The sequence below is a fragment of the Rhinopithecus bieti genome, unplaced genomic scaffold (genome assembly GCF_001698545.2).
Source record: "Rhinopithecus bieti isolate Rb0 unplaced genomic scaffold, ASM169854v2 scaffold_38004, whole genome shotgun sequence".
NCBI lineage: Eukaryota > Metazoa > Chordata > Mammalia > Primates > Cercopithecidae > Rhinopithecus > Rhinopithecus bieti.
In genome coordinates, this window is record NW_016816095.1 from 316468 (window position 1) to 329428 (window position 12961).

Consider the following 12961-nt stretch of genomic DNA (forward strand, 5'->3'; position numbering starts at 1 on the left):
CTTAACGTTACCATCTCCATTGTTGATATCCATAGTCAGAGTATTCCCTCCTTAGAGGTATTTACGGTAAACCCTGGTGCATGACAGTTGATTGCAAGAGATAGGAGAATGTCTGGCATTCCACAGATCTGTGCATCTCCATGTGGTTACTTTGCTGAGAGTCTCAGAATCAGGCCTGACGTATGAGGTCATTTATATTAAAATGGCCAGCCCTGGTGAACTGATGAGGCAACACTGTGGCTGGAGGGGAGCAGAAGTTGGTGCGGGGCAGGGCGGATGCTGAGTCAGAGACCTGGTTGGGACTGGGGTTCTGCCCTCTTCCTAGCTGTGTGGCTCCAGCCTCCTCACTCAGACACTTTGAATCTTAGTTCTTCCATCTGCAAAATGGAGATAATATTCTCCATCTCCTACAGTTATGTTGAAGACTATCTAAACAGGGTCTAAACTAGTCTTTACACCTCCTTATAAATGTAAAATGCTTTACATTTATAAGATGCAAACGTTAAGCATTTAGTTCCAGATACAAAGGAGATGGCCAAGGACTGGGAACTATTCTAATTAAACTGATCAGCAAGTGTCCAGAAAATCGATTTCTGCCTTTGGTCCTAGGTTAGGAGGTTCACCCCTCCAGAGTCCCAGGTAAAGTGCTTCCTCAGTGGGTTCAGCCCCAAGACCTTCCACCTGGACTGAGGTGTTCCCCTGAATGCATCCTGTCCTTTAGGGTGGAGCTTCACAGATTGCATCATAGCAAGCATGACACCAGCAGCTTCCTTCTCCTGTGGGCTTCCTGAGTGCTGGGAATCGCGTGGATTGCTGGTTCATTCTGGTTGCACAAGTGTTAGTAGATCGCAGTGGTGAAGAGCTGAGCCTTGGGATCCAGGCTGCCTGAGTTGAAATCCTGGCTCCAGTATACCTGGTGGTGTAAGACTTCAGGCAACTCACCTTCTCTGTGCCTCAGTTACTTTACCTGGAAAGCGGGGCTAACAATCGTACTTATCCCTTAGGGCCACGGTGAAGATGAAATGTGGAAGTCCTTTCCTAGGCCTGCTGTAACAAAGTACCACAAGTTTGGGTGGCTTAGAGTAACAGAAATGTATTGTCTTTTAGTTCCGGAGGTCAGAAGTCAGAAATTAAGGTGTGGGTGGGGTGTGCTCCCTCTGAAAATTCCTTGGTTCTTTAGCTTCTTGTAGCCCCGGTGTTGTCTGGTTTACAGAGCTATCTCTCCCTCTCCAAACATCATCTTCCCTGGGTGCAGGTCAGGTTCTCTGTCCGCATTTCCCCTTTTTATAAAGACACCAGAAATGTGGGATTAGGGCCCACCCCAAGAACTTCATTTTAACTTGGTGCCATCTGTAAAGACCCAATCTCCAAACAGAGTCACATGCTGAGGTACCAGAGGTGAGGATCTCAACGCATCTTTTTGGGGAAACACGATTCAATCCATAAGAGAGGCCCTTAGAACAATACCTGCAATGTAGCAAGCATCACCTGTGCGTCGACCCCTTTTATCTTTAATGCTCATTGCAATCTAGCCAGGTAAGTATTATGAATCCCGTTTTAGAGAGAGAAAAAGTGAGGCTTTGAGAAGCTGAGGATTAGACTCGATTCCCACAGCTAGAAAGTGAGAAGACCCGGACCCAAACTGCTCTGTCATCTCTCCACCGTAGCCACCATCTCCCAGAGGCGGACAGAATGCCCACAGCCCAGGTCCCTGTGCCCACCACAACTTGTTATAACCCAGGCTTCCAGTGGGTGGCCCCAGAGGCCTGCCTGCAACTCTGGACTCAGTGCCCCATCGAATGCCGCCTCTGGGCAAAAACCTGCAGGTTATAAAAGAATGATTTCCATGAGCCTTCTTAGTGTATGGTAAGCCCCACTTATATCCCCATGTTTTGACTAAATTGATGTGCCTCGAATGTAACCCCATTTCTCCCTTTTCTGCCAGCTGTTTTGATTTCTAGTAGACACAACCACGTCGCCTAATGGAAACACACGTAGGCCTCAGAGAAACAAAACGAATGGCTTAAAAATTAAAGATTATTATTACTTGCTAAAGGTGGTTATACACCGGATTTAAGAAAGCATTCATGGAATTGAAGAATTCCTCACTGGCTGCAGAACCTGATTGTTCAGCGATATAACCAGCTATGCAGTTGTTTTTCTGTATATATATTTGGAGATGTGAATAAAATGTTGTGTTTTTTTAAACTGAGAGCTTTCACCTTGAACTGAGCATATGTTTCATATTACAGAGTCCAACTGTAACCATAAATCTGTTATTGTCATGGAAAGTGAAGTGTGAAGAGCATGATATGAGAAGCCGGGAGGTCCAGGTTCAAGTCGTTCTCATTCCCTTTGCTTCTCCACCCCACCCACCACTTATTGGAATTGTGGCTTTGGGCGCACACTCGAGCCTTTTACACCTAATACATACAAAGGGCAGGGAGTTATTCCTCACCTCTGAAATTGCAGGGAGAGGATTAGATTAGGAGGCCGCCTGAGGTCCCTTCCATTCCTGAGAATGTGTGATACCATCAAAGCTCACAAGTACTTGTTCAGAGGACGCTCAACTTGTGTGGTCTCTGATATTTAGCGAAAGACCCTCGCCCAAGTGATCAATGTGATTTTCTTGAAAAATCCACGTCTTACGATTTTCCCTGGCCCTCGTGCTGGAGAGCCTCTGTTTGCCTGTCTGCCCTCTTCTGCTTTCTCCAGCCTGCCTTGAGCCTCAGCAGGTGACCGTGAGGGACAGCCTCTAGGACAGTGGCAGGAGAGGCAGGTATGGGGTCCCCGTGGCCACACCTCCTCCCCTTGCTATTCACCCCTTGGGGAGCGGAGTGGGTGGGTGATGGTGGCTCGCTGCCACCACCCCTCCTGGGTTGCTTCGCCATGCCCTCGGCTCCCCTCAGCCCGGCCCACACCTTTGTAAAAACCCCTGAATTAAATTCTGTGCAGCCTGTTTATTGCCAGGACCTTGAGTGAGTCCAGCTGTGACCATCTCGAATTGTGTTAGCACCACATCTAGCACATCAGTAAGAGCATCTCACCTTTCAAAGAAAGTGAACTCTGAATGTGGTGAATAGCAACATGCCACATTTTACTGGCATGAGGACTATCCTAATTCCTACTTCAGTAGGAAGCCCTCTGTCTTGGCTCATTCCCCTCCAATCATTCTTTCCCTCCCTCCCTCGCTCCTTCCCCTCTTCCTTCTATTCTTCTTTCCTTCCTTCCTTCCTTCCTTCCTTCCTTCCTTCCTTCCTTCCTTCCTTCCTTCCTTCCTTCCTTCCTTCCTCCCTTTCCTTCCTTTCTTCCTTATTTCCTTCTTTCAAAAGTTGAAATAACTTAGGCTTCAAAATATCCAAAGTTGAAGTAACTTACTCTCCCATTTAATAGATTATTGAAGTTGTCTTTGTAGAAGAAACAAACTTTCACATATTCATTCGAGTACTCAAGAAGATAAGGATGATGAGAGCATTATCCAACAATAGTCATGCATTTGAAGTTTCTTCCTTCCTTCCTTGCTTCCTTCCTTCCCCCCCTTTTTCCAGCACCCTATGAGCCTGCAAATATAAGTTGAACAAGAACACTGGAAGGCTGAACTGTTTTTGAGAAAACCAAGTTTGGAGAGAAATTTTGGAGGAGGTTGCTGTGGAGCAGAAAATAGAGAAGCAATGAGACAATGTGATGTGTCAGCTGGGTCCCTGAGAGCGGCAGCCAGGAGAAAACCATGAGGGGAGGGGCGAGTGGTTGCTGGAAAGACTGGGAATACCTCGGATGCCTTTTCTCTTATTATTTCCATAGATTTTGGGGAACCGGTGGTGTTTGGTTACATGAGGAAGTTTTTTAGCAGTGATTTCTGAAATTTTGCTACATCCATCACCCAAGCAGTGTACCCTCTACCCAGTGTGTACTCTTTTGTCCCTCACCCCCTCCCACCCTTTCCCCTAAGTCCCCAAAGTCCATTACATCTTTCTTATGCCTTTGCATCCTCATTGCTTAGTTCCCTCTTATGAGTGAGAATATACAATGTTTGGTTTTCCATTCCTGAGTTACTTCACTTAGAAGAATGGTCTCTAATTCTATCCAGGTTGCTGCGAATGCCGTTATTTCATCCTTGTCATGGCTGAGTAGTATTCCATGGTATATATATACCACACTTTCTTTATCCACTTGTTGATTGATGAACATTTTGACTGATTCCATATTTTTGCAATTATGAATTATGCTGCTATAAACATGCATATGCAAGTATCCTTTTCATATATAATGATCTCTTTTCCTCTGGGTAGATACACAGGAGTGGGATGGCTGGATTGAATGGTAGTGCTACTTTTATTTCTTTAAGGAACCTCCACAGTTTTCCATAGTGGCCATAATAGTTTACATTCCCACCAACAGTGTAAAAGTGTTCCACTTTCACCACATCCATGCCGACATCTTTTATTTTTTGTTTATAGCCATTCTTGTAGGAGTAAGGTGATATTGCATTGTGGTTTTGATTTACATTTCCCTGGTCATTAGTGAATGTTGAGCATTTTTTCATATGTGTGTTGGCCCTTTGTGTATCTTCTTTTGAGAATTGTCCATTCATGTCCTTAGCCCACTTTTTCATGGGATTGTTTTTTCTTGTTGATTTGTTTGATTTCTTTGTAGATTCTGGTTATCAGTCCTTTTTGGATGTATAGATTGAGAAGATTTTCTCCCAGTCTGTGGGTTGTCTGTTTACTCTGCTATTCCCTTTGCTATGCAGAAACTTTTTAGTTTAATTGAGTCACATCTATTTATTTTTGTTTTTGGTGTGTTTGCTTTTGTGTGCTCTATCATGAAGAGACGTTGGATGTCTAAGGTTCAGTTGGAAGTTCTTTGCATTGCCCTCAATCTTCCCCTCCTCTCCAGACTGAATCCCCAATAAAGTTCACCCCACTCAGGAATATTGCATGTGAGGAGGTTCCTTTTTGTCATATAGGAAAGGGCTGATCTACATTTCTAGACACTATATGTCCTGGAAGCAGGAGTGTGGAGGTAGAGATGCCTGCAGTTATGTGCATCTCCTGTGGACTTGGGAGAATCTGGATGGAAGTAGGATTGGAGCCAATCACATGAAGAGCTCATGAGAGAGAAAGCTCCATCTGGCCTCTAGATGGCATTTGTTTGTGTGACTCTCCCCCTAATACTCATAAGTTAATATTAATAGTGCTTACTATGTGTTATGTATGTTTATGTGTATGTACGCATATGTGCATGCACACACACTCTTTGCTTTGCACATTTCAGATATGCAGAAAACTCAATTACCACAGGTTAAATAATGTCTGTTCTCCAAATAATCCCATAAAAAATGGGCAAAATTCATGAGTAGACAATTCTCAAAAGACAACATACAAACAGCCAACAAACATATGAAAAAATGCTCAACTTGACTATCAGGGAAATGCAAATCAAAACCACAATGCAATACTACCTTATTCCTGCAAGAATGGTTATAATTAAAAAGTCAAAAAATGACATATGTAGGTGTGGATGTGGTGAAAAGAGAACACTTTTACACTGCTGGTGAGAATGTAAACCAGTGCAACCACTATTGAAAACAGTACGGAGATTCCTTAAAGAACTAAAAGTACAACTACCATTTGATCCAGCAATATCACTACTAGGTGTCTACCCAAAGGAAGAGAAGTCATTATATAAAAAAGACACTTGCACATGCATGTTTATAACAGCACAATTCACAATTGCAAATATATGGAACCAACCTAAGTGCCCATCAATCAATGAGTGGATAAAGAAAATGTAGTATATGGACACCATGGAATACTATTCAACCATAAAAATGAACGAAATAACGTCATTAGCAGCAACTTGGATGGAACTGGAGGCCATAATTCTAAGTGAAATAACTCAGGAATGGAAAATCAAATATTGTAGGTTCTCACTTATAAGTGGGAGCTAAGCTACGAGAATGTAAAGGCATAATAATTATGTAATGGACTTTGGGGCTCATGGGAAAAGGGTGGGATGGGTGTGAGGGATAAAAGACTACACATTGGGTACAGTGTACACTGCTCGATGACAGGTGCACCAAAATTTCAGAAATCACCACGAAAGAACTTATCCACACAACGAAAAACCACCTATACCCCAAAATCTATTTAAATAAGATATTTAAAAAATAAAAAATAATAATGCCAGTTCTCCAATAACATGATTCAAATTTCAGTTACCACAGTTATATTGACTACAATAAATCTGGCAACCCTAATTGTAGCTACTGTCGCATAAACTATAAACTTCCTTGCTAATCCTCAATCCACTAGGACTATTTATCACTATGTAAATAACAAATATGTGTCATGATTGTCGGTCAATTACATCATTTCTTTCATAGTCTGCTGGTGATTGGCTGCTGCTCGTCTGTTATTAGCTCATGCACAGACCGCAAAGCATGCAGTTGTGTTGCTTCCCTGTGTCCCACTGATAAGCCCATAGAATTTAACTTCTAATGCATCACTATCACTGGGTAATGCTCTGGGTCATTCTGACCCTCCTGAATACCTGAAAGAATATGAGAAAATTTGCTTTTTCTATAAAAACAACTTTAATCATCTATTAAATGGGACAATAAGTTATGTCAACTTTTGAAGCCTATGATTTTAGATGTAATAACCTGTATTTCAGACAGGTTATTGATGATACAATGGGATATAATGCAATTTATTTAGCTAAACTTTGGAAGAACTGTGATATAAAACATGCAACCAGAGACATTCAAGCATCATGACAGACAGGAACAGCAAGTAATATGCATGGAGGATGGCAGAAACTCTTAGTCTACTGGAAAACAACTTTGCAGGATTTGAATCAAATGTAAGTGGAATTATAGAAGAGATCATTGACCACGTGAATATTGACACTGAAATCATTTACAAAGCTCTAGGTATGCACCCTGAGGACCTTAGTGATGGTGAATTTATTGACATAAATGAAGAAAAAAGTTGTGAAAAAAGGATGAAGATGTCCCAGAGGAAGTGACACCAGCAAAAACTTCACATTAAAGAACCCCTGGAGCTATTTTATGACATTGAAAGCACAAAGGATAAGATGTTGAAAGTCAATCTATACTTAGAAAGAAGGTAACAATTCCCTAAGGCATGGAAAAGATGTTCGCTCATATTTTGTTATACCTCTAGAAGAAGCCAAGTACTGTTCAAAGCATTCTTCATAAATTTCTTACAAAGAAATAGTGCCCTTTAATTCTCAACGTTTCTAATATTGTAAATTATAAAATACTAATAAATTATAATTGTGTAATTCTTCCTTCATTTTCCTGTATAACTGATAGTAGGAGAATTTTCAATATTTTGGCAAACATTTTTAAATGTCACAGAACAATCCTATTCCCCCCACCCTACCCCACTGATTACTAAGATAGCTTTTCATGGTTTTGGCTTGCACAGCCATTTTTATGGTTCCACACTGCCACGCAAAGGGATGACTATTCACAATAATTGTTACGATGCTCATTACTCAGATGAGGAAATTGAGGCTTCAGAGAGTCTAAGCTACTTGTCCAAGGTCATGCAGACAGTAAAAAGTAGAGTTTATACTTGAACCTATACAGTCTGACTCCAAGATTCGTTCCCTTAACCACTGTGCCTACTACTATTGTCCATAGCAGACGGTAAGCCAAAGACAGCGACCATTTCTTTTTTATCTTTATATACTTAGCATACAAACATTATCTGATAAATACATGTTGAGTGAAGGCAAAAAGAATAAAAGAGGTAAGGAACTATAAAAGGAATTGACACTGAGTGTTTGAAAACAGTGAGAAAAAATTAAGACTGATTGAAATCTAAGCAGTAGCAACATTATAGATATCCACTGTTAAAGAGAAACTTGGCTGGGTACAGTGGCTCATGCCTGTAATTCCAGCACTTTGGGATACTCAGGCGGGTGGATCACTTGAGCCCAGGAGTTTGAGACCAACCTTGGCAACATGGCAAAACCCTGCCTCTACAAAAAATAAAAAAAAAAAAAATTAGCCAAGCTTGGTGGCGCATTCCTGTGGTCCCAGCTATTTGGGAGGCTCAGGAGGAGGTTGAACCTGGGGAAGTTGAGGTTGCAGTGAGCAATGATTGCCCCACTGCACTCCAGCCTGGGTGACAAAGTGGGATTGGGAAGAAAAGAAAGAAAGAAAGAAAGAACGAAAGAAAGAAAGAAAGAAAGAAAGAAAGGAAAGAAAGGAAAGAAAGGAAAGAAAGGAAAGAAAGGAAAGAAAGGAAAGAAAGGAAAGAAAGGAAAGAAAGGAAAGAAAGGGAAAGAAAAAAGAGAGAGAGAGAGAAAGGAAGGAAGGATGGAAGGAAGGAAGGAAGGAAGGGAGACAGAGAGAGAAATAAAGAAAGAAAAAGAAAGAAAGAAAGAAAGAAAGAAAGAGAGAGAGAAAGAAAGAGAGAGAGAAAGAAAGAAAGAGAAAGAAAGAAGAAAGAAAGGAAAGAAGGAAGGAGAGAGAGAAAGAAAAAAGAAAGAAGAAATAGAGAAAGAGAGAAAGAGAAAAAGAAGAAAAGACAGAAGAAAAAGAAAGAAAGAGAAAGACAGAAAGAAAGAAACAACAAAGAAAGAGGAAAGAAAGAAAAGAAATACTGATTTATGATGCTTGTTAAAGATGGTAAGGCAAACTTCCTTTAAGAAGGAACCACTGTGATAGATGGAAGGACGCTGCAATGGGATCTAGCAGTGGGAGAGAGATTGGGCTCCACTCCAAGTACAACAGACAAGTAGAGATTGACAGGCAAGGAACATGGTGGGGTCAGCAGATGGAAAACTACTAAGAAGAAACATCAGGGGAAATGGAATTCTGGCTAGATCTACTCAGCAGAACTCTTGCTGAAGGCAGGCAGGGTGGTGAGATATTGAAGGTGGTCAGATACCAAGCGTGGAGGATTATCACTAAACTGACTTAGCAGGATTCTTGCTCAACCTGGACTCTACAAGAAAAAGGAGGGAACCCCAAGGTTGGGTCTAGTCGAGGAGAGGACTCAGAGGTCAAAGAGAAAGTCTCCGTGACCATGAGCTGTAGATAAGATGGACATATCCTCTACCTTCTCTGGCCAGAAAAGGCCAGCCATTTCTGAGATGAAACATATAACATGGTTCAGAGGTTTCTGGGAGCTTGCTAAGAAACTTCTTGTGATGGTCATTACGTCTGAACACACTTGAGTAAGACACTGGGGAATGAACGCTGAAGGTGTCATATCCCACCCCCTTCATACAGCAGTTCTAGCTATGGGAAGGATTCCAGGAGCTCTCTCTGAGAAAGGCAAACACAGATTTCAAAGCCTCCAGAGTCGTTATTTGGAGGAGGAAGAGCAGTAGACATTCCTTACATCATACCTGAAAACCACCTGCAATTGTGGTGTTGGAGGATGTCAGGAAAGTTTCTACTCAAGCCTTGAGCAAAGAGACCAAAAACCAAACCACATCCGAGCTCTGTTTGGAAAGCACAACCAGAGAAAAACCCAGAGCTATAGATGTATAAAAATAGATATGGGTCAGGCAGGAATATGGAGATGAGAGCTCGTGGGCTGCAGAAACCAGTACATTGTGTTCTGTTCTGTTCTTTCAGCCACCACTTTTACCGAGGCAATAAAAATGAAAGAGCAAGAGAGAGAGAGGGTTGGCAGGGAAATCAACTTGAGTCTGAGTCGACTTCGACTGTTGCAAGCACAGACTGCAGCCTTACTGTATTCATGGGAAGGCAGGAGAAAATCTGAAGCAGCCTCCTCCTGCCGGCTTCCAGGAAAGGCCGCTCTTTGCAGAGCAAAGGAAGCCCTGCGGACAGCACACCCTCCCATTTCATCTCAGGACCAATCCACCAAAAGAACAAACCCAATCCGACTTTCTCCACAGGAGTCTGAGGTGACCTTCTTGAAAGCACCCCACCTTACAGGAATTCTCTGGGAGAATGTTCTCTCCATCTCTCTCTCTGTCTTTCTCTGTCTCCCTCTGTGTCTCTGTCTCTCTCACACCTGTGCATGCATGCACACACACAATCCAGCCATACAACAGCTCTGCAATCCACAAGAAGCTCCTTATAATTTTCTACCCAGAGAACAGAGAACAAAGAAGAATGAGCGACTTTGGACAATTTAGAGTCCAGAGTGCTAAATATGTGTGTTGAAGAGAAGACAGAAATTTTCACCAAATGATATGGGGTTTCTGAGATATACAAGTATAGATTATTATGTACTTTAAAAGTTGTTTTTTGGTTGCTTCATGCTTCCTTGTATGCAGCCTTGTGAAAACCACACCATGTGAAGCCTCCATTTATCTTTGAGTTTCATGCCCTTGTTCTAAAATGGTCCAAACAATTCAAGCTTGGAAGCAGAGATCCCTCCACCCCTCTCACTCAGCATCTGTCCTTATTATTCCCATGTCTGATATCCCTGGTCCTTTCCTGGTGATTCATTCAGAGGCTCTTCTTTGGTTCTTGACCTCAGGAATGATGCTTCCCACACCCCCTTCTGATTTTGCACATTTGCTCAGCTTTGCACACCAGCTGCAGTTGAGTCCTCCTGGACTTGGGAGGGCATCAGAGAGCATCTATAGGGAAAGACTGTCCATGAAGGAGGCCTTTTCCTATGGATATGATCATGGTTATCTTGCCTTGTGAAAGGATGAGTAAGCATCATTAGGATGATACAATTTGTGAAACAGAATGCAAAATTTTGAATAAAGGGACTAGATAAGTACTTTTACTTGTAAGAGGGGCTCTCTTAATACGATTCAACTTTCATATATTAAAAACGATAGTATAGTTAAACCAATAAAATTAGGACTCTACTTTTAATGAGTTGGTGAGAACATACTAGGAATTATCCTCTGCAACAGGGTGAGTGAGGGTCATCATAATTCTGAAGTTATGGCTGCAACCTGTCCTCCTTCTCAGATCCAGCCCCGGGAAGCCTGGCTGTTTTACACAGAGGACCCTCTGTTGAGTATTAAGTTATAAGCCACTTGAGGATGGGCATGACATTTACTCAGATTGGAATCTCTACACCTATCACAGCCTAAAATTCATAGGACTATATATATAAGAGCACTGAATACATGTTAGTTGAGACAATAAATAAAATAACTTCCTTAACCATTGCAGAAATTTCTCAACATCTTAATTTTATTATTTTTTAATTTTATTAATCTTTTTAATGTGAAAGTTTTGGTCAAGATCAAAACACTAATTCTACAGCTTTGGGTAAAAACCATTTTGCTGGGATCTCTGGGAGCATAGTAGCATAGTTTGCGGCATGCCTTGCTTTCTGGGATGAAATGAAAGTTTTTTCCATTTGATATTTTAGTGTCTATTTTCCAAATAATATTTTATAATTTTCTTTGTTTTGTTTAAAATAAAATTTGGGGAGGGGGTGGGGAGAAGAAACAACAACAGCAAAACAAAGAAGAAAAGCCACTTGGTTAAGCATAGTCAGGCAGCTCGGTGAAGCATGAAGAAAAGCCACTTGGTTAAGCATAGTCAGGCAGCTCGGTGAAGCATGTTTCATCCCGGTGCCAAATGACGCTCACTAAAATTGCAGCAATTTTTGATGCACTTGCCAATGTTTGTGTTATTTTTACTTTAAAGATGTAACAGATTGCTCCAAAATAAATAATTTAAGCCTAATGTTTCAAAAGAGTCCAAGCGTTTGCGTCTCTCACTTCTGGCTTGTCTTCTGGGACTAAGCTGTGCTCAACAGAACCAGCCCTCGTTTCTATATAACACTGCATTTGGAGGGTTGTTTTCTTGCTTTGTTTTTCAAAGTTGAATCTATTTTTTGCCATTCTGTTCCAAACGTCATAGGTTTTATCACTGTTCAGCACTAAAGCAACAGCTCCTCTTATCTAAGAAAGTAAAGAACAAACGCTGTAACAGCTAGATTCCTGATCTCACGGGAGGAGGATTTGGAGGGTGCAGAGAGGGCTCTGAAGTGAGAACCTGAGACCAGGTCTCAGAGGAACCCACGGATGTCCACGCTAATTCATATTTAGACTTCAAGCTCTGCACACAGTGTCCTCAGTGTAACTTAAAACAGCTGACTTGACAGGGTGACGTCACTCAAAATGACCCCACCCTCCGTCAATTAGTGGACATCTTACTGGATTGTCTATCTTCATGGCACAGCTTAAGAAAAAAAATCTAATTTTTTTTTAAAAGTCAAAAGCAAATCTTTATGCTGTTCTGTACTTCCTAAACGATCATGAATGGCTTCTATGATCAAGGAACAAAGATAAAAATAGAAACCACCAGAACTGTAAACTGACAGCTGTGTTCTCATTGACATAGGCCGCCACTGTGAAGTCCATCAGATGATCGGGAACTACATGTGGGACCCCAACACCAACAAGTCCTTTGACATTGGCGTCAACAAAGACAGCCTGATGCCTCTCTGGTGGAATGGGTCAGAACCTCTGTGGATCACTCTGACCAAGGCCAAAAGGAAGGTCTACATGTACTACTGGCCAGGTGAGTGTGTGGACATCCATTCCAAATTTCAAATCATCGTAGAATCTCCAAGAACGGTCAGTGTCAAGTTACGGTTTGAAGACCAAGCTGTGGTTTGGAAAATGGGATCTTTATTTAAGAAATATGCCTTGGCTGAGCACGCTGGCTTACACCCATAATCCCAGCACTTTGGGAGCCTGAGGCGGGTGGATCACCTGAGGTTGGGAGTTTGAGACCAGCCTATCTAACATGGAGAAACCCCATCTCTACTAAAAATACAAAATTAGCCAGGGTGGTGGTGCATGCCTGTAATTCAAGCTATTTGGGAGGCTGAGACAGGAGAATTGCTTGAACCCAGGAGGCGGAGTTTGTGGTGAGCTGAGATAGTGCCATTGCGCTCCAGCCTGGGCAACAAGAGCAAAACTCCATCTCAAAAAAAAAAAAAAAAAAAAGGAAAGAAAGAAAAAA

At 41.9% G+C, this 12961-nt stretch overlaps 1 protein-coding gene across 2 annotated transcripts in view; it reads left to right on the forward strand.

Moving 5' to 3' along the window:
* The window catches only part of ENPP6 (ectonucleotide pyrophosphatase/phosphodiesterase 6), a 130990-nt gene that overhangs the window by 43993 nt on the left and 74036 nt on the right, over positions 1-12961 (forward strand). For both annotated transcript variants that reach the window (XM_017854361.1, XM_017854360.1), the window contains exon 2: positions 12335-12514. In XM_017854361.1, coding sequence (XP_017709850.1) covers positions 12335-12514 — 180 coding nt within the window. The remainder of the gene's footprint in view (positions 1-12334; positions 12515-12961) is intronic.